We start from the raw sequence: 24,479 nt of genomic DNA on the forward strand, positions 1-24,479 counted from the left end.
CTTGAGAAGAGTTTGCTCAAACATAAGGTAACATTCAAATTGAATGTTGATGGCAAGTCAGACTTTTCTACCCTGGCGGTGCAATTTATTATGTATCCGACATATGGCAAATGGTGCCTTTGCGTTTTGAAACATGTCACTGTGGCGTGAGTACACGTATTTTCAGTGATTGCCCATACAGACTTATCAAATTTAGGTCAAAAGAACGTCCTCTTCACATTTTCTGTTTCTGTTTGAACATGCAAATAAAATGTATACATTGCCCGTGTTTGAATATTATCAAAGTGGACTTTCCGTACAGTGGTTCATGAGATGACAATGATTAGTTGTATAGGTGTGACCCTTGTATTTGTGTTTTCGTTTCTAGACTGAAACAGAAAAAGCAACCGAAGGGGCTGAAAGTTCCAAGAAACAAGCGTCAACTTCTGTGGCAAGTGAAGAGACACAGACCCCGACAGTCCGATCAACAGACGCAAGTGCCATGACTGATGGAGGTTTGGTCGGAGACGTTCTCAAAAGACAACCACTTTGTGATGCATTGGTACAAACCGATGAGGATTCACAATGTGCTGGACCGAGAAAAGAGGAGAATGTCATCGGCGCAGAACGTCCTGCTCTATCTGGCTCGCCACTCTGCAAAAAGATATCAGAAGTGACATCGGATGAGAGAGTTGCCGAGAAAGAAAATCTGTCGACGGTCGAAGTAGAGTCTGTTCCTGAAGGAAGCGAAGCAGACAAAATGCAATCGGGTGCTGATAAGAGGCAACGTAAAACGCATCGTAGCGAAGAAGGGACAAGTGAGACTCGGGTTGGTCTTGATGTGAATGTTGACGCAGATGTGGAGATACCTGCCAAAGTTCCGCGGTTAGCAGGAGTGTCGAAGACGTACACGCCCTTGAAAATACCCAGCAATTGCACAGCACCTGATTCTAACGGTCCTCGGGATGTTATGCCAGAAAACATCCCAAAATCCGCAAGAATTCAGCCTGATGGTGAAGGAGAAAATGGAAGTGAAACGGAAGTCTCCGCAGTTCCAACAGATGTAAGCCCGGAACGTGCCGCCGAAGTTATTGCGACAGAAGATGATATCAGCATGCATGGAGTCAATGACGACAATCTTTCAGGAAAATGCAAGACACCCCCTTCCATAAAGTTGTCAACGCCAGATGACTCGAATGCCACACAAGAAGTAAGCGAAACTTCACTGTCAACAGTTGACACCATGAAGCCTGCCGATGCTGAAGCTGTCGTTATCCCAAGCTCCTACGCTCAGGAGAATACGTCTCCTGGAGAGCAAGAATGTCATACCACTTTCGAGAAGGGGAACGGAAGCGTACTGACTAAGGTACAGGAGACTGAAGCACCAGATGAGACAGCTAACAAGGTCACTGTTCAATATGGAGATGGGCAGAGATCCAAGGATGAATTCCGTTTGTCTCAGGGAGAAAATAAGTGTGAGCACGCAGAGCACGATGTCCGGGGACCTTCACTGAAACCAAGTGACATCCAAGGTGACAAAAAGATTTCGAAGATGGATCAGGGGCCATTACTTAATCCGCTAGCGTGTCACCAAGCGATGAACATATACTCAGACTCTTGCTACGCTGCAACTATTTCGTCTCAGTCTTCTCTTCCCTCTCCCAAATTGATTATGTCACCAGTTAGAGGCGAAACAGAGACGACCTCAGAAATTAAGAGCAGCTGGTATTCACAGTATCCTCGACTAGCTCGGCATGAAACACTCGGAATCTCTTCCTCAAGGTGTGGAGAGCGCCATCAGTCGTTATCAACAGCAGCAGTCGGTGCACCTGTGAGGTTCTCACCGCTTCTTACAGCACAACAGCTTAAGTCCTGCCTGCTCGATCCTTCCACTCCCTTGTTATCTCGTCCTGTGCCCGTCTCAGCTCAGAATCTCAAGTCTACACGTGAGCTCTCGTCATCCATGGCTGGTGTGACAATGCCCCAATGTCCGACGGGGGATATTAGCAAAGTTCAGAGAAATAACAGTCTTCCTAAAGAACCTCATCTCAAAGCTCCGAGAGGTCTTGCACATGACACAGCGCAGTGTTCTTCAAAACAAAGTCACCCGCTGGGGTTAATAAAGGTAAGAAAGCTTGTGACAGTATCAATGTATAAGTCAAAAGGAAAGTTAAAGGTCTTAAGAATGGGGCCTTTATAGAATACAGTGTTAGACTACAAAAAAAAAAAATTGTATTGAGACTTGAAAAGAAGCTGAATGATAGAGTAATTCATGGCGAGTAGACAAATATACATTTCAGGTCAGCATTTCCTTTGTAACGCTAGATTTCTTTGCTTTAGCCATATCAAGATGATTGCTGGCGATGTATTTCATGTGTTTGCTTGAATAAATATTATGTGTTTTTTTTTCTCTCGCTCTCTTTGTTTTGACATGGATTCCTAATGTTCATTGTTGTTACATGAACTTTTGCTGCAGAAAGACGCAACGTGTATCTCTGGCCGCGTTCTATTCGCTGACACTCTTGACCGACACTCGGCGCCGGACAGTCGTCCATGCATCTCGTACCACCAGCCCGGCGGGAGCGGCGACGCTGGTGATGACACCTCTTTGTTTTCCGACGATGATGACAACGATATCAAGGCTGAAGTTGCGAGTCAGATCGAGCATGTGCAGCTCATTTTGAGCGAAGATCGTTTCAAACGGCCAAAATCCGAAGTAAAATAAGTGTCAAAATATGACTTTTGAAAGCGAGGGCTTTCAACGTTCTCCCCAAGAGAACGTTCCATGACTTATCAAACTTGGTCCATAATGTGATTTAAAAGTGAACAATACTGCTTTGACATGAACGACGAAATTTTGCTTTCTATTCTTCCTTTCGTGTTTATAATGTAATCACAATCATTGAACAGATGACGAGGAATTTCTGTTTCTCGCTAATGCCGGCTCTATTACGTTTGTATGGCTCTATTCCGTAGGTTCATATATCTCGAGTATTTTTTTCTTGAGCGACCACAGTAATTGTGCTTTATAGAAATGATACCTACTTGATTACATGACCACAAAAATCCAATCGGGTCTGGAAACACAGAGTATCTGTTAAAAGCCAAATTCCACATCGCAGGCAATATTTCCAGAAGCGAGTACCAAAATCAAATCTTTTACATTATACTCCGGAGGATAACCAGCTTCAATTTTCTAATATTTTCTTTTCTTTTTACTTTCAATATATATTTATCTTTTCTCGGTCTTGATCAGTCGGAGAATAAGATTCGATTTCAAAAAGGGATTTCCTTGTCATCTACAGATCTAAGATAATGTAGAAGTAAACTTGGTCACTACTAACAAAACTGATCACATTCACAGGAGCCAAGCACCACTTCGAGATTTATAAATGACGACATGAGTGTTAAACTTTGTGGTCAAATCTGATATTGACGAGTCGAAAATATGGTCGAATTTTTTTTGTGACGATATCAATTTCGGCAGGGTAATTGATATAATCATAAGCTATGATATGACCTTCAAATGTAAATGAAATTAAGTTCAACTGTAGGGGTAAATGTCAGACCTGCTGCTGTTAGAAAAATATATGAACTCCTATTTCTTTTCTTCTTTCGTTTCTCTTTTGTGATTATGAGTAGCAATCAATCAACAAGACAGCTAGAAATGTCAGTATCCATTTGTATGATTACAGGCTTATCGTCGCGTTTTAAGAAGCTTTTACCCTTAAATGTGAGGTGTATGATACGTTTTATGGGAGGAGATTCATTCCTGTGACTGTTATAGCGTTACCGCGTGGAGAAGTAAACTTGGATTTCTGAGCAGAAAAATCACTCCAAATTATCCAGAAATACAAATATATTTCTATATTCACACAATCACATGAATAAAAAGACAGCCTTCATCGAGCATGACAACATGCCCTATTCACGTTTGTGTAATAGTTTGATTTAATTCATTAGAACTTGATATCTATTGCATACATATTACATAATTGATTCGTATCACTCCAACGTAATTTTGCCATGCACAACTGGACACACTTTCTCGTATAAATGTACTAAATGTAAAAATCTATATAAAAATAAAAACTGATGTAGAAAATGCAACTGTTTTACGCTACACGCCGCTTTTTTGCTTTTTCTCTATAGACAGCTCTGTATTCATAACTTTGATATCATAGTAAAAATAGAGTAGAATATTACGTAAAATCAGATATATACAGTGCATGCAACAAGTTTTGAATTACATTTAATATTGACTTTGTTGTGCCATGCGATAATATTCTATAGTTTACAATCTCTTTACATTATATACATAAAGATTTAAGCTGACTTAATGTGAATGAACATCGTATCAATATGGAAAATAAAATCTGATCCACCTTCTCCAAGAGTTTTTGTACTACTTCCAACTCACATTTTTACAATAATTGTTGGCTGCATGCTCCGCACTTGTGAGCATGAATTCACGTTTGACATTTCCCAATAAGCATGTGTCATCCGTGACAACACGCTTCAAGTTGTCACGCTACCACTATACGTTTCGTAGCCTAAACATGAATATACCATGTGAACATAATTATAAGGACAAAATCAATGTCAATTTGAACATCTTGTTAGCAATATTGTCAATTTTTTATTAGAATTTGAATAAAACTGTAGTTATGCTTCAAGCAAATAAGGTGTACTAGTAGATAATTGTTGACTTACAGGAGTCTTACTCAAGTTATTATAGTCTCATCCACTTCCTCCTGAACAGGATTATTGAAAGTCATGTTTGTGGTGGACTCTTCGTGGTAGAGAGCACTTCATTCGTTTAAAATGTTGATTGAATTTGTTGATATAGGAAACAAAGTTGCATATGAGTCTTCATAGAGTATCAGTAATAACTTTTTCCCGTTTATTTCAAATACACTTTCTTTCGGTATTACACTGGCACTCCTCTGGCGTGATTTGTTGAGTATTATTGTTTGTATTGGAGATCCGGCGTCCCCTGAGTTGAAACAACGTTACTTAAAGTTGTCAACGTTGCTTTTGCTGGCTATTTTATCTGTAGTTGTCCCCTACGAACAACGTTGTAAAATCAAATTGACTTTATGTTCGCACGACATCAACACGTCATACAAACAATCATGTACAAGGCTCCAAATTTGATAGACGTACGCCTCGAAAGGTTACGCATAAGTAGCAAAACAAGAAGAGAACAAAATTGTTTAAATTTTCATATTGCCGTCTTTAACAAGATTAAAGGGGATGGCTAGTAACTGATCGGTGGGAATACTGGGGGATGATTGTTCTAATCTTTGTGGGATTCATTTAAGAGTACAGGTATTTATTGTGTGGAAATTATTTGCTTCAGAATGGTCTCATATTCAAGTAATGTGCAGTTTAATCGCCCCTTCACTGTACAGGCATGCAAACCTGGAAACATTAAACTGCACATTTAATACTTGAATATGAGACCATTCTGAAGCAAATAATGTTCACGCAACAATAGATAATAGGTACTCTGAAGTGAATCCCACAAGGATTGGAACAATCATCCCCCAGCATTCCCACTGATTCACACTGATTCCCACTGATCAGTTACTAGCCATCCCTTTTAACCAAGATTAAAGACTACAATGCTGGCTTGTTTGATTCGCTTTCTTGACATGCGCAGAATGGATACTAATTATCCCATCAGTTTACACATAGCCCCTTCTACAAATGTCTTTTCAAAACGTTGGTGTCATGCGACATCGCATGACATTCATAATATCTCAGAAACTAGAATTTTGCATGATTTTGAATATACCAACAATGATTTAATATCCATTAAAAAAATATATACGTACGTGCATCACTTTTCAATAAAATAGAGCAAATAATTATTTCGATAAAACTATCCTTAACTTGGGGTTGTGTCCCTACTTATACCTTCTGCTAGAAGGTAGATGGACAGATCATAATATTATTGTGTGGAGTTACTGAATCAAATCTATCAAACTGTAAACCACAGATCTGTAGCAAATTTTTGACGGTAAAAAAAAATCTCAGAGAGCAAATTCTGAAATATATATATATATATATATATATATATATATATTATCATGGCCTCGATAAAAAAAAAAAATCTTGGCACAGTGCCTACTATTATTGTTTTGTGTAGTTAAATTTCAATTCTTGAAGATAAAATACATAGCTTTTAAAAAATAGCAAAAGAAGCAGGCAATACTACAATTCATTGTGTAACCTTTATTATAAATTTTTTAAGTAGAGTACTTTGCGGGCCCTATAACACGCCTAGTGAAATAACCGACATATCAAACCTTTTAGATTTGTATGTATACGACTGTCCAAAGAAATGTTTAACAATCGACATTCAAACCAATTTTTAGCTCCCATCAAATTTTCCTCTAAGGGAAATCAAGTTTCATAAAATTAATATTACTGCCATCAAACGCTTTCAGTTTGCTGTCATATCACTCCTTTCTAAGCAGATGGATCAGCAATACAAGTGCGTGAATGTAAGAATTGTAACATCTAAAAAAATATAACTGATTAATGATTTGACACCCTCGTCAATATCAACACTGCTTTTCTGGTTCATCACGCTATGATAACTTCCCATGTATTGTCAAATCCTTGTCATACCTGTCTGTAATACAGCTGTACCAGTCTATGACGATAAAGTTTACATCACTATCAATGCAAATAGTATGTTTAACACAGAACGAATTACCTCGGGTTATTTGATTATCGCATATGCGATTCGCACATGCTAGATCAGTCAATATAATTCAGAGTAGAACCTCAAAAACACACTAAATGTGAACAGGAATATCTATGGCAGGGCAGATAAGAAATCCAAACGAAATTGATATATAATCACATCGCCGAGTCAATATTTCCATGTTGGCACTACTCGTGCACAATCTTCAATCCATACACGAGGGATGATGGCGTCATCGGTATTATTATTATTATTATTATTATTATTATTATTATTATTATTATCATTATTATTATTATTATTACCATTATCATTTTTTTATCAGCTATCATCAATTATCACTCCACGCTATTTTTGAACTTCATTATTACGAAAAAGCATCTACAAAAATACGCAATGCATAAATACATAACGTTTTTTGTGCAGTGGGATTAGAACTCGGGCATAATAACTCTGATGGATCGGAAAAAATACCTCATTTCTGCCAATACGGAATCAACTCACTCTTATATCAACTACACGTATTAATCTCTCAGCCCTCCCCCTCAAAAAACAACAACACATAAATAATAATAATCATAACCGTAGCTCTTGCGTTCGTCCACGGCGTTTACTGTGACCCACTGACGGACCCACTAATACAGTCGGGACATTTAGAGTCGCAGACTTAAACGTTGACTTCAGCTACACAGCGAAACAGAATGCTCTAGGCAGTCAACAGTGATCAAACCAGCCTCAACCCCCATTTCTGCATTCGAAAAAACAAACAAACAAACAAACAGTGAACAGTCAAACAAGAGATGAACCATTAGCTTGATTATTTCACTGAAGAAGGCACTAATTACAAATCCAATAACAAACGGGAACGAAATTCTCGACAAACCAAAGTTGTAATTCAGGTTCAACATTTATAATTCGTGTATCTTTATGTACTTTGCGTTCAGCATCATACCGACAGGCGTCCATAGTAAATTGTGAACGATGCTCTTAAATTACTCTAACTAACTGTGAACTTTTCACAGATGGTACTCCGACTCCTAATTTTTAGAGAGAATTCAAAGCAGGAAACAAAACTAAACTTAAGATTACGTCATGCTATACACAGGCCACACATGTTACAACAAACACGGTCCTAACAAAATTTCGTTGCAATGAAATATCCAGGTCCTCAAATCATTACCTTTATGAATATGCTTCAGTTTTTCGTCTTTATGGAATTGTGGATACATAAATGAAAGAGAACTGCCGGTCACGAGAACTATACGTTATACACCGGGGGTCGTCTTCGTATACTTACTAGTGATTCTTCTTTTCTTTTCTCTCTTTTTTTTAAAAAAACAAACAATGATATCTCTAAAAGTAATGATACAGTCTGTAGTGGTAATCAAGCGGATAAAATTTAGATGCCGATCATGTAACCTCGTGGAGGTGTAGTTGCCAGCGTGAAAACGTACCCATCTAATGTGACGTTGTGTTTATCGTCGAGGATTGACTTCAGACTTTCGCACAATTTCTCGTTATGCACATCGGAGCAGTAGTTCAAGAGGCTACAGACACTCATATACCCAGAATGGCATGCTGTCGGGAAAAAGAAAGGAAGAATCGACGGTAGTGTCTTCACTCCAAAACTGTTGGTCCTCTTGTTTAAAAAGAAAAGAGCAACGACTGAGCCTGATATTTATGTTTATAGCTAACTTGAAATACTGAAATACTATTGGAGCCTACACATGCACAATGTACTGTATAATTGCATATGTATAGGCCTATACATGCAGTGGGGGAGGGGTGGTTAGTGTGGATTAGGAATTGGTCAGTTGCCTCCGTAATATTCTGCTTTGACACAGATTGTATGCACCTTACACCATGCTCAAGTGATAAATGTTAAAAGTCCGCTTCCTCCCCCCCCCCCCCCCCCCCGTCCGAAAATTTTTCGACTGTAACGTCCATGAACTATGAGACATGAAACGAGTTTTCAGGTATATGTACGTCTATGTTGCGTAATTAAAATTCAAACTTTGCATTTTAGCGCTCGTTACATGTTCGGCATCTCTCAATCTGCCGAAACACAATTAAACATGCGATTTCTGCTCATAATACAAATCATTACAATACTTACTGGTGTTGTATGATTGGTAGTTATCACAATATTCTTTCATCTCTTTATGCCAGCAGACGCCAGCCGCCGCACAGAGAAACCTGTCGTCACTACACTCTGCAAAACAAAACAGCAAAAAGCTACAGGTCTTTCAGTTTTTAATAAAACAAGAGCAAAAACGGAGTGGAAACTCCGCGCAGGGACGTCATGATCGTCGGCCTTATGCCAAAAGGGCACTAATAGTGGACAAAGTCTATGGTGTTAAGGGCCTTTTGGCTTAAGGACGACGTATTATAGAACAAGCTGAAAAATAAGGTGCTTGAAAGTCATCGAATCGTTCTTTAGACATATATTTGACTTTAATTACTTTAATCGTTTTCCTGTGATTTTAAAGTAAATACAACGGTTTGCCTCAGAATGTTTTTTTTTTCCAACCTGGAATCTCTTTAACAGGTATAAGAAATGGCAGTGGCAGCCGCACAGAGAATCCAATTGCAGCGTTATGATTTAACTCAATTATACTCAGGCATTCTTTGTGATAATACTGAATATCATGTGCGTGTGTTTGTGTATGTGCGTGTGTAGGCCTACATAGTACAATGTATATGTGTGTGTAGAGTATTTGTGTTGGATGCCTCACCACAATATTTCTCGTCCGTTCTGTCGACGCAGTCGACCACGATATCGCAGACGTGATCCTTTGGTATGCATCTGTTGTCACAAGCAAACTGATGTTCCGTGCAATCTTGGACAAAGGGGAAAATGAAAATAAATGTAATTATAATTTTGAAGAAACAATGAAGATGAGTAGGATCCCTGAACAAAATAATGTAAAAAAAAAAATGAAGGAATTGTTATCGGACACTAGTTTCCTTCAAAAGGTGTATGTTATCAATACAGCGCAATCCCGTTATGACGAACACGAAATAACGAAATCCTCTTTAAAATGAAGGAAAATTTCGAGTCCTACAATTACCAACTAATATATTTATGCTTTTTTATTACTTTTTTCTCTTTACATTTTTTTTTTTTACTGAAATAGGCTCTATCGAAAGAAACTGTGGAACCAAAGGACTTCGCCATAACGAGAGTCGCCTGACACTAAAGAGTCTTCATATTAATATTGAATTCAACGCGAAGACTGTCATTTCCAATTGCGCGTAATTCAAAGACACACACACATACACACACAACACAACACATATTACTACAGGAAAGTGCATTGTTTTATCTTGAGTTAATTACATTGGAAACCAAAATACGAACAACACTGGAAAAGTTATCAAACACGAACGAATTGACTACGGACGGTTTAAGCTCCTGGCCAATGACAGAGTTAGTTGATTCATTTTGCCATTAGACTTCGTGATACAAATGTATACTTCTTTATTCATGCTGACGATTATTACAATGCCTCTAAACGGTAGTTTTTCTTTCTTTGTCAATCTCAACTGTCAGGCACACAAGGTATGGTGGTATACACGAACTATCCACTGTTTGTGCATGTGTCAACAACACGGTCTTATGATCTTACGGTTCTTTATTCAAACTGAATTTTGCTTTGCTATAATACTACAATAGTATTTCGGTTGCCCCATTGTATTTTGATGAGAGAGGCTATTACGAATCAAAGTAAAGGTTCCATTCAATTCAATTTGAATGATTTTATTTCCATCTTAAGCAATACAATGTAACATATTCATACATAACGCTTACATGAGTAAGTAATTTCAAATCACAAATATTTCAGTATTAAATACATTAATACAGTCATGGTGTTCCATCTGTATTTCGATACATGAACAAAGTGTCAAGTAGCGATTACATCATCTTTTTTTCTATTTGCGTGTGGGAAAGACGAATCCACAAGAAAAGTATAGCTTGCAAAAATTTGTGAATAACTCTAAAAAATAACGGCATCTGTAGGTCCCTGTTTTATGAAGAGTTATAGTTGATTATATAGTTGAATTCTATGGTAAGCCTATGGCAGCCTGTGTGGTAAGGAAGTTTATAATCGATTGCAGTGGACTCCCGTTATAACGACGTCCTCGGGACCGGCAATTTTCTCTCGTACCGAAATTTCCTTATAACCAAACAATAAAAAAAAAAAAAAAACAAAACAAAACAAAAAACCCACATAGTCAAGATCCAATGATTTCGCGACCTGGATATTTCTTTCGTTGTATAACCGGAATATCGTTATAACCGTGTTCATTATAACGGGAGTGCACTGTATAGCTATTGATAAAACGGGGCCTCCATCTGCCAAGGACAGACGGTTCCAAGTTCACCACACTTACTGCAATTTGTTTCATCCTCGCCATTTAGACAGTCCTGGAAACCATCACAGATCCATGAATGGGGCACCCGAAGACCTTCCGGACAGGCAAAATGGGTGGCGCTGTTCACCGCTGAGAGAGGAAAGAAAAATATGAAGAGAGTAGAAAATAGAGATCCAGATGGAAACTCATTTACAAATTTCCCTACATCGACGTAAATAAGCACTAACGTGATCAGTGTTTTAGTAGTATAGCCGTGATAAAAAAAGAAGAAGACATGGGCGTATAGACGTACTCAAGCAGGATTCGAACCTACGACCTCCTGTTCAGACCACCGAGCTTCTGCCCAACAGCAAGTTGGTTCTAACCCTCATAGCATTCAGCGGGTACTGCGTAATAAACCTATTCAAATTCCTGAAATTCTTCCGTTGAGATGTTTTTCATTGCAACTGACTGACAAATTGCCGATGTACGTCTATGTAGGGCAATTTGTCAATCAGTTGAAATGAAAAACATCTCGACGGAAGAATTTCATGAATTTGAAAGATCTAGATTGTATGGCATTCAAGAACTCATCTGTTCCTCCTAGCTAACCTTTCGACAAACAACCAAAAGGAGGCTGCAAATTACACCGTATATTCTTTTGATTATAGTATTCAGAAGAACTAATAATAATTCGGATGGTTTGAGAGTTATTTATGTTATTGCTTACTTTCAAGTTGGAATAATCAAAATCGTGTTATATAATGTCCCAAATATCACACTGATTGCACACAATATCAATCAAAGCAATATTGTGATTCTTGTGTCTTTTCTTGAGAATGTCTTTATCATTCAGTTCGAGATTCCTTTTTTCATCAAGCCACAAAATATGTACTTGGAAAAGTGGATGAAGACATGAACCAGAGTGTAAAACGATAGAATTGTATTCATGTTATTTTTTTTGCAATTACAGAATTATCCATCCATTTACTTTATTCACCTGCATCTTTATTGCCAAAAAACCCCACACAAACAAACAAACGTAGCGAAATTAGGCGTGTCAAAGACAGGTCGCCTCGAGTATTTTATCAAATTATCAAATTTATAACAATTTCCTGATTCATCCCTTTATGATACTAAAAGAGTACGAACTTTGAACACCACTTATATTCTTTCACGAGATACTCAGTGTTTCCTACGGAAAGAAAGGCAATTTTCTAGTACTTTTTGTAAAACAAATTATTTTTACAAGATATTGAAGAATTGACTTGCTGACAAAAATGAGAAACGGAATATATCTATCTGAAACTTCAAATTTATAGGTATGGATATATTGGGATGAAAGATATATGTTGTAAAACAAGTTTACATGTTCAACATGGATAGGTTCTAATTTGAAGTTACATGTATATTCCATTGACAATAATCTATAAGAATTTCAAGGTCAGATTGGACTAACTTGGAAGTGTAGGATGCATTCAGTTGGTCCTTCATTCAATCACAAAATATCATTCTCCAATGCCTTCCATTTTCTTTGATAATGTCAAAAAGATTAGATAAGTCCACATTCCCAGCTGCTAAACATGTATTTGTACTTTAAAATCTGAAGTATTAAAGAAAGGTACTAGTAATGAACTTGTCACAGATTTAAAAAAAAAAAGGAAAGAAGTGATCAGTTTGGTCGCAAACTGATAAAGCTTCGTTTTCAAATGATTTGAAGTAATGCCATCATCAAAGCAAAATCTTTCCAGTGATATCTCACTATTATAGTGCTCACTTGATAGAGGATCAAAAGTAACCTAAATTTTCTTACCATTGTTTTTGTTTCAGCCGCGTTAATTGTAAACAATTGTAAACATTTCATTTTTACAAGGATGGAGTTAACGTGTCTTGATATCAAATTTTAATTAAGTTTTCTTACCACAAATTGCGTTGCTTTCGTCACTTCTATCGTCACAATCAAAATGTCCGTCACAGACTGACGAGTTAGCCACTCTCTGCCCTCCGTTTGAACAGTTAAAGTAGGCTGTCAAGGAAGATAAAGTGACGATGTAAGTTCTTACTCCACTTATTTGTATCTAATACTGTATTGATTTATCTATCATTTTATTCATTGATTGATTGATCGGTAAAACGATTGATTGATTGACTGACTGACTGATTGATTGACTGATTTTACATATTATACTCATTCATTCATGTATTAACGGCGTTAAACACAACTTCCATGGCAGCCCGCAGGCCGAATTGAGGTGATTTACAAAAACGACACAAATCAATTTTGCGTTCAGTTTTTTTTTTAATCAGAAAAGGTAACATATTAAAGAAGTATTAACAAAACTGAATACATAAAATTACTCCACAAATTGTTAATGTAAAATTTAAAGGCAACGTACATTAATAGAAAAATATCGTTTATAATAACACAAACTTAGATTATTTTAAACATTTGACAGCCACACACTATGCAAATTTTTCCTATTAGTGATTGTACGCGAAAAGGAAACCTACTACATTGTATAGTTCTCCCTGACAGAACATCCGGTTTTGAGCACAACGATTCATTATGGGACTTTTTAAGTGATCTGCACTTTCACTCACGTAAGATGCCGACAGTGAAACATTGCTTATCCCACGCCATGCTATTTTGTATAGTTTTTGTTTCAGTTTCTTAAATGGTGCACTCTGTTCACTTGAGTTATTGGTCGAATCACTCCCTTTTCAAAACCCAAGGATACCTCTTCACGTTTGTTTAAGCCTCACTTTCCAAATTTGCTGAAAGTAACATACTACCCTATTGGTCTTTCGTTATTCTAATTAGATATGCTTTAATTCTGGTCATGCTATTGGTGGTAGTATCGAAGATACATAAAGTAGCTTTCGTTGTCCATTAGCTGTCTTCTGCTGTTTTTCCCCCAACCATTCTATATCTATGTCTTATCAAACATCACATCTATATATAGCTTGTACCCGGACATACAGGTGCCTCAACCATGTCATAAATGCAAACAATCTGCAGAATAACATTAAATCTTATAGTCGTTACCATTTATTCAGTGAGTATCTACATCATCATAGTTAACACTACTAGTACTAAACTTAGTTATGCCAAGGAGCTACAATAGCTCCTTGGTTATGCTACAACAGTGCATGCACGTTATAGCGAACCGCATGAGTTTATTATGACGAAATTCTGGTTCCACGAAGTAAAAACCAGGCCGCAACATTATCCGTTTCATGTTGTTTTTTTTTAATCTATTCGGTTAAAACAAAATTTCTATATAACGAAAGAAAACTGCCGTTCCCAAGGACTTCATTATGACGGGAGTCCACTGCATATACTATCATCAATATCGTAATCCCAAACCAACATCATTACCAACGCTACCACCAGCATCTTTTGAAGTGCGGTTAATCAAAAGAGGAAAAAAAAAAGCGAATTACACGTACAGCATCCTCTCTCGTCACTTCCGTCTCCACAGTCGTCTGTTGTATCGCACATCTGAATCTCCAAAATACACATTTTATTGTCGCATTGAAACTGGCGATCTGTGCATTCTGTAAGGCACAATCAAAAAGAGAAGAAACGAGTCAGAATTGTTATAATCACATTTTTTTTTTCACCATGATATAACGTGGCTTACCCAGAAAACAAGCACAGGTCAGATAATGTACATCATGGTTGAAATACATCAATGTATAATGTACCGCATTATCCGCAACATCTGTCTTTGGTGTTTTTGAGTGTAGGCAAGCCAAGCCACCGCTCTCCAATCAAATTTATCAAAATGTGCAACTGTGATGGAGATTTCTTTGAGTATTGTGGTATAACTATTATGATGTCCTTTTCGCGCTTTGATGATCTCGGGCACAATTTGAATCCAAGTCCTTTGTGTCTTTCTCAGACACAGCACTACACTTCCTTCACGATAATTACTTTTTCTCTAAACCAAAAAGGTCTACAGTAAAAAGATTGTTCTGTTTCCTCTCTCAAGAGCCAGGATCCTCTTCACAATTCTCTTCAGAGTTCTCCACTGTACTCTCCATCTCCCTCATTGATATTAGATCCATCACTTGGAACCACTTTTCAGCAGAATAATACCCCCTTTTCTTCCTAACAGATCAGTATAAGGACTTAACCACATTTTGATATCGCAAAGTTCTGCATCTACTTTCGAAACTTCCATTGTCGCACGCAGTATTCAGCTTTCAGGTCATTTTCTTCGCTGTCCTTTCTTTTACTATCAACATACCTTATGTAAGTTTGCTCGAGTCGATTGTGTGACATCTCGCAAAGTTTTAATTGATATCTGTTTCATAAAAAGATATCTTCCATTGTAATTGCAGAAAATTACCTAGCTCGAACAAAAGTTGCAATGAAATTATCTGCACGGGAACTTTGCTTTCCGTTTCTTGATACAGAATTACCTCTTTGCCAGCGATCAACAGAAGATTGACTGACAGATTCTACTCAGATATAAAGCATTACAGTCGTTCTTAAACGTGTCGAAAATCATATCGTTGAGCGCTTGAGTTCTTCATAAGAAATAACCTCTACTGACAGTACCCAACAAAATTGTCATCTTCAGACATAACAATGTACTATTAACTGAAGTAAAAGGGTTACCTCTCAAGTGCTAGAAAAATAGGATTTATTTATTTTCAATCCTCTTCTGCCCTTCCTTTCATCTCATTTTTCCAATGGCGTTTGAAAACATTAAAAAGGCGTGTCAGAAACTTACGGCAAAAGGTCTCATCTGACATGTCGTCACAGTCTGGTACCCCGTTACACATCAATTCCCTGGCGATCGATCTGGACCCGTCTGAACATTCGAACTCCTCTATACAAGAAACAAGAACAAAATCATTCAATAACATGAACTCACAAAGAAAGAGAAATCAATCAATATAAGAAATTTGGTGACTAATTAATATTACAAACCATCGCAACCAAACTATATAAAATCCACAAAAAGGCAAGAGAATTCCTGCGTACCATTAACTTTTGACGATATGCAAGCAGGACCACTTAACACTTCTGCTGGAAAGAACACAGTGTCCCACAGTGTGAGGAACACAATGTGAACACAGTGTGAAATCTCTTCACAGTGTTAAATTCGAGCGTTTTAACAGTTTTAACACATTGTGAATTATTAATTCACAGTGTGACACAGAATATTACCATGTGAACACTCTGTGAAAGTCAAACCACAGTGTGAAATCATTTCCACATAAAGAGTTGAATTCGAGCGTTTTTACTATTGAAAGTCGACTATGTTACCACACTGTGACCAACACAGTGGGACTCTGAGTTCTTTCTAGTAGAGGGACTGCTACTACAGGATTGACCTAGATTCCTTGTTGTATAAGTTTATGCGCTTTCTTTCTGTTGCAAATCCACTACTCGTGCATGGAAACTGGGTTTTCTATATACTACGTAGTTCTTTAACGCATAACACTGCATTGAAAACAGCGGGCTAATTTCTGATTTTTCCTCCCGCCACCGCCTCCCCCTCCCCCCCCCCCCCCCGCCCCTCCTCATAGAGAGCAATGACTCACTTGGGGGTATAGCCGACTCATTTCTAAAGATTCTCCAAAAGTCGTACATGGCCGAGACGTTGGTAAAGAAGCTAACCTCTCCGCACTTTTGACCGGACGAAACCAGACCAATCAGTTGCCAAGAGCCAGACGCTGAGTCCTGGCATACGAGCGGACTCCCACTGTCTCCCTAGAGCGTGCATGTCAAAACCGCAATTTCTTTAATAAGAGTACTTCCATTATAACGAACACGATTATAACGAAATCGTCGTTTCAACAAAGTAGAAATTCAGGTCTCCAGGCAATCATCTGAATATCTTTATGTACTTTACAGTTAGTCTTTAACGACATTGAGATTTGTAACTAAAGAAAACTGCCCATCCTGAGGACTTCGTGTTAACGGGAGTTGTACTGCTTATCTCATCCCAGTTCATTTTTGTTTCTTCTTTCAGTCATGTTTGTCTAAGACAAATGGTAAAATGCTTTATTGTATACATAAGAATAAATAATGATGTCAAGAACAAAGCAATTTCAAAATTTTATTGTCTCTGAAAAAGGGAACTATTATTTCGTTACATTGCTCATTTTTCGATTCACTTATGTTTTCTACCGAGGAAAGAAATAATTATTCAAATAAGTATGATACACAGTATTGAAATTTTTTTTGAATGAAAATTCATAAACTGACAAATGACTGCATTAATTTTACATTATACTGGTGACTTCATACTATCATCTACATTCCCTACACCATGAACCTCACCTTACATGGCACGCTGATGTCGTGCCGCTGCAGGCGCTTGTCCTCGTATCCTGCGCAGATACGTTGCGGTGTCACCTGAAGCTCGGACCGTCTTCCGTGAGCGGAGGCCCACCTCAGACACTTGTCTCTTCCGATCAGCGGGATTTCCGCATACGACAATTCGACCGCGGAATCAAAGTAGTCCTCTTTTTTAAAGAAAAAACAAACAAATCAAAACTCTTCAGATGAATGATCTATCAACATGATCAAGTCTCTTTTCTTCAGTACATATAAAGACGAGGACCGATTTAATTTCTGCAAACATTGCATGTTGCAGTTTTTCTACAAGAGCCCTCTACGGCAAGCCTCTTTTATGGGCAACATTATCATGTTCTCAAAAAAGAAGGTTTGGAATGTCGCAACGGTCTGCTGCTAGAGCACTTAGAGCACTTCGTTCGCTATACTCATATGCCACTATGCTTTAAGCACCTGACACTCTCATGTCTTAACATTCGTGTTGATCTTAAAGGGCTAATGATCTATCTTATCTCAGCCTTGTGATCTTAGAGACAAATTAAAGAGACAAACAGACAGAGGGACAGGGAGAAAAAAATAGAAATCATCTGCATACGTTAACCAAAGAGGTGAGCCAACCTTTTTCTTTTTTTGCATATCACGTCACCCTAACCTAAAGTGAATAAGTAATCCAATTTGAATTCTTTGTGCCTTCACAATGCTATCATCAATATTTTATATTTGAAATATCAATCATTATAATGCATCCGCCAAAATGCAAGCCAGAATGATTAGTCCCTTTTTTTAATACTAAACAATATTTTGTCCTGCAAAAGAAAAACAAAGAGTCAGTTGGTCTTGATATTCCACAGAAGAAGGAGACATTCTAGCCTCGGCTCACCTCTGGCCGAGGTGAACCCCCATCCTGCCACCACGCACTGCTTTCCGGGTGCATAGAGCTCGTCGTCAGGGAGGCCGTCGAGACAGATAGGGCGTACGACGTCGTTAATAACGAAGGACTCGTTGACGCGGATCAGCGCGATATCGTAGTTGAAGTGCCGGCTCTCTTGAGCGTACCGCGGGTGGATGACGTGCCGGGCGACGGAGCGTACCTGGGTGCCTTCTTCATGCTCGGTCATGTGTAACATCCCCGCCACTACAACGATACTTGATGAGACGGTAGGGAGATTGTTTGGCCTGGATTGAAAATAAAATTAATACGATATTACTAAGAGCACTCTACCCCATTCCACGGACATTTTTCTCATCGGTCACTCGTCGGAAGCAAAGTTTGTTGCTTCCGGCCACCCAATGAAGTGTATCGGATTGCAGTCTGATGAATTCGACTTGTGTTGGTCGACTGTAAGGTCAGTGTTAAACATGTCACGTGTGAACCTAATTGGACGATCTTGCTCTATCCGATCATCGCCCGACATGTCTGACTCTGACCTGACAGTCGACCAACACAAGTCGGATTCATCAGACTGCCATCTGATGCCCTTCGGTGAGTGGCCGGAAGCAAATGATTTTGCCTCCGACGAGTGACCGATGAGAAAACATATTTGTGGAATGGGGGCATATTACCATATCTTGTTTGATCTAAATACAAAATGTGAAAGTTTTACATGCGTAAGAATTCTCTCCGTGAAGAAAACAAGGAAAAAAAATCTCATTTGTTCAGGAAATTACAAAAGAATAGATATAACCAGGAATATGCAAATTTGAACTGCTTGAATACACAGAAAAGCATGTTCTTGAAACATCGCGCACGCAAAGAGACATCCGGTGGTGAACGCACGCCAGAGGGCTGTAATAACTCGACGTGAGGTGTACCTTATAGGCTATAACTCGTGGGCTGTTATGATCCATGAACTAAATCAGGCTCGTGACGTGCCCTCCATACCCTATGTACAAAGAAAACAGGTTTGGTAGGGATAAACTCTTATGATTTCTTTTTTTTAGATGCCTTTATGCACTATATCAGGGGCGTCACCAGCTTTTTTTCAAGGGGGGTGCGTTTTGACAGTAAATGTAAACTGTGAGATTTTTTTTTAAATTGATTTATTAGCTCCTGTGTCATCATGTACATTTACAACTCTATGTACACATGTGATTGTATACATACACGAATCTTTCGCTATGAAGGACTGATATACAGGGGCACATTATGTGACGGTGTGAGATCCTCGGCGATGATCCATTCCTCTCCTTCAGTGATACCCCCTCCCACGGTAGGAACTTTTTGTAAAAACAAGAGTGTAAAAGTCGCGTTTATAGAGCATAGTGAAAATAAAAATACTCTGAAGGACTATTACGGAGGTCCATTATATGACGGTGTGAGATCCTCGGCGAGGGAGCGAAGCAACCGAGCGGGAGAGGGTGTAGGAGGGGGAAACCCCTCCCACGGAGGGACTTTTTGTAAAAAGGAAAAAAAAAAGGAGAATTGCATAACAATTAAATGCGAGCGAGCGGAGCGAGCGAGCTTGAAAATTTTGATATTTTACAATCCCAAACTGCGGTTTGTAGCTATATTTTTTCGCTTTGGAAATGAAGGGGGGCGCATCGGGCGCAACTGCTTACAATTACTAGCAGCAACATGAGGATAATGGCATAACGATTAAATGCGAGCAAGAGGAGCGAGCGAGATTGAAAAATGTGACATTTTACAGTCCAAAAACTGCCGTTTTAAGCTCTATCTTTTCGCTTTGGAGATTAATGGAGGGGGGGGGGTGGCGCACCGGACGCAATCTTACTGCTCGCAATTACTGGCAGCAACGTCAGGAGAATGGCACAACGATTAAATGCGAGCGAGCGAAGCGAGCGAGCTCGAAAAGTTTGGCATTTAACAGTTTTAAAAATGCCGTTTTCAGCTATATTTTTTCGCTTTGAAATTTTAAGGGGGGGGCGCACCGGGCGCAACTGTTGGCAATTACTGGCAGTAACATCAGGAGAATGGCAAAGCGATTAAATGCGAGCGAGCTTGAAAATGTTGACATTTTACATTTAAAAAAATTACCGTTTGTAGCTATATTTTTTTCGCTTTGGAAATTAAGCAGGGCGCACCGGGCGCAATTGCTGGCAATTATTGGCAACAACATCAGGAGAATGGGATAAAGATTCAAATGCGCGCGAGCGGAGCGAGCGACCTTGAAAAATTTGACATTTTACAGTCAAAAAAACTTCCGTTTGTAGCTATATTTCTTCGCTGTGGAAATTAAGGGGGCGCACAGGGCGCAACTGCTGGCAATTGCGGGCAGTAACATCAGGAGAATGGCATAAAATTAAATGCGAGCAAGCAGAACTAGTGAGCTTGAAAATTTTGACACAGTCGAAAAACTGCTGTTTGTAACTATATTTTTCGTTTTCGAAATCAAGGGGGGGGGGGGTGGCGCACCGGGCACAACTGCTGGCAATTACTGGCAGCAACATCAGGAGAATGGCATAACGATTATATCGTCTGTATCACTTCAGTCAATCAATTTTCCTTACAACGTTTTTGTTACCCAAGGTTCCGCAATTATGTTGTTTTTTTTTTCAATTTACTTTGTTTTGATTATGCAACCTTATTCTATGTTACCAAGGAAAGTGAAATAATAATAATAATAATAGTGAGACTCTTGTAGAGCGCACATTTCTACCTAAAAAAGATACTCAAGGCGCTATAGAACAGAGTACATATTGTGTCATGTTACAACAGTATCACAGAAAATAATAAGACAATAAACCAACAAACAATATATACGTACACATACATTACATACAGGCATACAATATTGTCAATTCAAATTAAAAATATACGTCTTGAGATTCTTTTTGAAACTATCAATGGAAGATGCTTCTCTAAGAGATTTTGGTAGGCCATTCCATAGTTTTGGGCCCATATATGAAAAAGCCCGATCCCCCCAATTATGCTTGATTCGAGGTACCTGTAATTTTAGCGAGTTTGATGAACGTAGATTACGTGGTGGTTGGTGAAGATGAAGAGTATTTTGAAGGTAGACAGGGGCAAATTTGCGCAATGTACGGTAAACAAGAAGAAGAATCTTGAAGTTAATACGTTTTTCTACAGGAAGCCAGTGTAGGGACCGAAGTATTGGGGTAGTATGCACAGTTTTCTTCTTGAAAGTAAGTAATCTAGCGGCACAATTCTGAAGACGTTGCAGTTTACTGAGTTCTTTTTGTGGAAGACTGCAAAACAGAGAATTGCAGAAATCTAGACGAGACGAAATAAGAGCATGCATCAGTTTTTCTGCTGCTGATCTAGTTAAATATCTCCGAATTGAGCCCAGGTTACGCAAATGAAATCTTACAGATTGGGATACATATGAAATGTGGTCTTTGAATGTCAGATTTGCATCATAAACAACACCAAGATTACGAACTTTGTTCGAAGGATTGATATTACTATTGCCGATTCTAACAAAACATGTATCAGAATTTACCTTAGACAACATCTGTTTGGATCCTATCAGAATAAATTCTGACTTACTGTCATTAAATTTGAGACCATTTCTTTCCATCCATGCCTTAACATCATCAATACATAATTGCAATCGTTTTACAGCTTCAGTGAGTTCAGTCCTGGTTGGTGAAAAGGATACAAATATTTGTATATCATCTGCATTTATGTTTATGTTCTTTTCGAAAAATGAAATAAAATTTGAATTGAATTGAATTGATTAGAATGCGAGCGAGCGGAGCGAGCGAGCTTGAAAATTTTGACATTTTACAGTCTAAAAACTGCCGTTTATAGCTATTCCTTTTCGCTTTGGAAATCAAGGAGGGGTGGCGCACCGGGCGCAACTGCTGGCATTATTGAATACTGGCAGCAACATCAGGAGAATGGCAAAGCGTTAAAATACGAGCGAGCGGAGCGAGCGAGCGTGAAAATTTTGACATTTTACAGTCCAAAAACTGCCGTTTGTAACTATGTTTTTTTCGCTTTGGAAATTAAGGGGGGGGGCGGTGCGCCACTGGTAGTCAAGGATGTCGGTTTATGTTCATGATTGGGGGAGGTATGACCAGCGAGGGGGCGTCGAAGTGACCAAGCGGGGGAAGGATGTCCAAAATCTGCACTTTAGAGCATCCCCTAGTTGTTTGTGTTTGTTTGTGTGTGTATGTTTTATACATGGAAAAGTTGGGAAATAGCCCAGGTCAAGTCTTATTATTGGCAATGCAAGGCATTTTTATATAGTCTATATTATGTATACAGCAACACTCAGTGATCTAGTTTTGATATAACAAAGTGTAAGGTACAGAGGTGTACATTCTACATCACATTGCGCAACATTGCAACGACTCTTTGCCGTTCGGATGTTCTGAGTACACTGCTCCATCCTGCTTATCATTCAGAATGCCAACCAGCAATCACGCTGAATCACAATCTTTTATTCGGCTCCGGACTTATTGAACAGTGTTTCACACTATTTATGCCTCTTTAATTATGGTTAAAAGAAATTAGAGAAAAAAAATAATTTCTTGCTCACCCTTCAAAAGCAGTTTACCAACCCTTGAATTACCATTTTTATTTTTTTTTAAACCAGCGGATTGGGGGGGGGGGGGTATACGTGCCCCCCCCCCCCCCCCCCCCCCAGTTACGCCACTGATTGGAGACCTATAACGGGGGAGGGTGTGGGCGGATTATCTCCCTTCCATGCGACGGAGCTTTTGTATTTTCTGAATTGATAATCCGTTGCACAATGAATGAAATATACCTTACGTATACAGTACGGGCGATAGATAGTAAACACGTGATGTATGTATAGTATCAGTGCTGCCAGAGCCGGGGTGCGATTGTTTTTGTTTTTGTTTTGTTTTTGTTTTTTCCTCCTGGTGCAAAAAAAAAAAAAAGAAATAAGAAGAAAAATTAAAGAAAAGAACAATTATCTAGCGTCCGGCGTTGACGTCGCTCGCAGACTGAAGCGTTTTTTGTTTTTTGTTTTTTGTTTTTTGTTTTTTGTTTTTTTAAAGGTTCTGAAGGGGGGTGCGTTCGCACCCAGCGCACCCCCCCTGGTGACGCCCATGTATATTCACCGAAGTCTACTTTAACACCAGCTTGGTTATTTCAAGTTTACTATTTGAATTCGTTTGCTTAGTTGGTGAATTTTGTTGGTTGGTTGGTCATAAACCTTTCTTTCCAAGCAGTTTCCAACAACTTTACATTTGCGCCTGCCATTTTCGTATTACATGCGCGCTGTAACAGATGCCGCCTCAAATACAATGATACCTTGAAACCCGGTTTTACTACCCTGGCTATAAAGTTCTTTGATCCGCACAATACAAATGGACGAGTGTACTCTGGGTACGAGGGCATTGAAGACGACACGTGGATTTCCCTCGGGATTTTGTAAGCGGATTTCAGATAGAACACTATTTGCTCCGCTTTCGTTTCTTCTGCGCTACCTTCTTTCGCTTTGATCTCTTTTTATTCAATTACACGGTTACACTCACAAATGGCTAAATACCATCAAAGGACAAGTAAACCCTAACAAAAAAGTCCTGTGGTACTCCCTGTGGTACTTATCGGTACCACACAATGTACCACACACTTGTAATGTTACCACAGGAACTGTGTGGTACTGTACCACAGGCTTGTAGGGTACTCCCTGTAGTACTTGTCAGTACCACACAATATACCACATAAATAAATGTTACCACAGGAACTGTGTGGTACTGTTTTACAGGCTCATGTGGTACTCCCTGTGGTACTGGTTGGTACCACACAATGTACCACACAAATATATGTTAACACAGGAACTGTGCGGTACTTTGTCACAGGCTCGTGTGGTACTCTGGGATGTACCACAGGGCAGTACCACAGGACATTTACCACAGGAAAGTACCACAGGACAGTATACACACGAATATTGTCCTGTGGTATTTTGGGACGTATACCACACGAAAGTACCACAGGACAGTACCACATGAATTGTCCTGTGGTATTTTCGGACGTACCACAGGAGAGTACAACAGGAAAGTACCACAGGGTAGTACCACAGGACAGTACCACACGACTTGTTCTGTGGTATTTTGGGACGTACAAGAAAACTATTGTGTTAACTATCAGCATACATTTTGATCCAATTCGTTTCATCTACAAGCTTATCCTCTGCCTCTCTCCCTCCCCCACCC

At 38.9% G+C, this 24,479-nt stretch overlaps 1 protein-coding gene across 1 annotated transcript in view; it reads right to left on the minus strand.

Annotated features, from left to right (window-relative positions):
- Positions 1-7,314: 7,314 nt before the first annotated feature.
- The window catches only part of LOC139739478 (uncharacterized), a 65,002-nt gene continuing 47,837 nt past the window's right edge, over positions 7,315-24,479 (minus strand). Inside the window, exons 4-14 of the mRNA XM_071650082.1 lie at positions 18,250-18,545; positions 17,355-17,539; positions 16,613-16,781; positions 15,796-15,894; positions 14,504-14,611; positions 12,975-13,079; positions 11,093-11,203; positions 9,433-9,537; positions 8,814-8,909; positions 8,152-8,275; positions 7,315-7,445 (exon numbers count right to left, since the gene is read on the minus strand). Of these exons, the coding sequence (XP_071506183.1) occupies positions 7,433-7,445; positions 8,152-8,275; positions 8,814-8,909; positions 9,433-9,537; positions 11,093-11,203; positions 12,975-13,079; positions 14,504-14,611; positions 15,796-15,894; positions 16,613-16,781; positions 17,355-17,539; positions 18,250-18,545 (1,411 nt within the window). The 3' untranslated portion in view covers positions 7,315-7,432. The remainder of the gene's footprint in view (positions 7,446-8,151; positions 8,276-8,813; positions 8,910-9,432; positions 9,538-11,092; positions 11,204-12,974; positions 13,080-14,503; positions 14,612-15,795; positions 15,895-16,612; positions 16,782-17,354; positions 17,540-18,249; positions 18,546-24,479) is intronic.

This window comes from Diadema antillarum, unplaced genomic scaffold, assembly GCF_040938485.1.
Source record: "Diadema antillarum isolate AM-2024a unplaced genomic scaffold, OU_Dant_1.0 seq00000799_RagTag, whole genome shotgun sequence".
NCBI classification, from domain to species: domain Eukaryota; kingdom Metazoa; phylum Echinodermata; class Echinoidea; order Diadematoida; family Diadematidae; genus Diadema; species Diadema antillarum.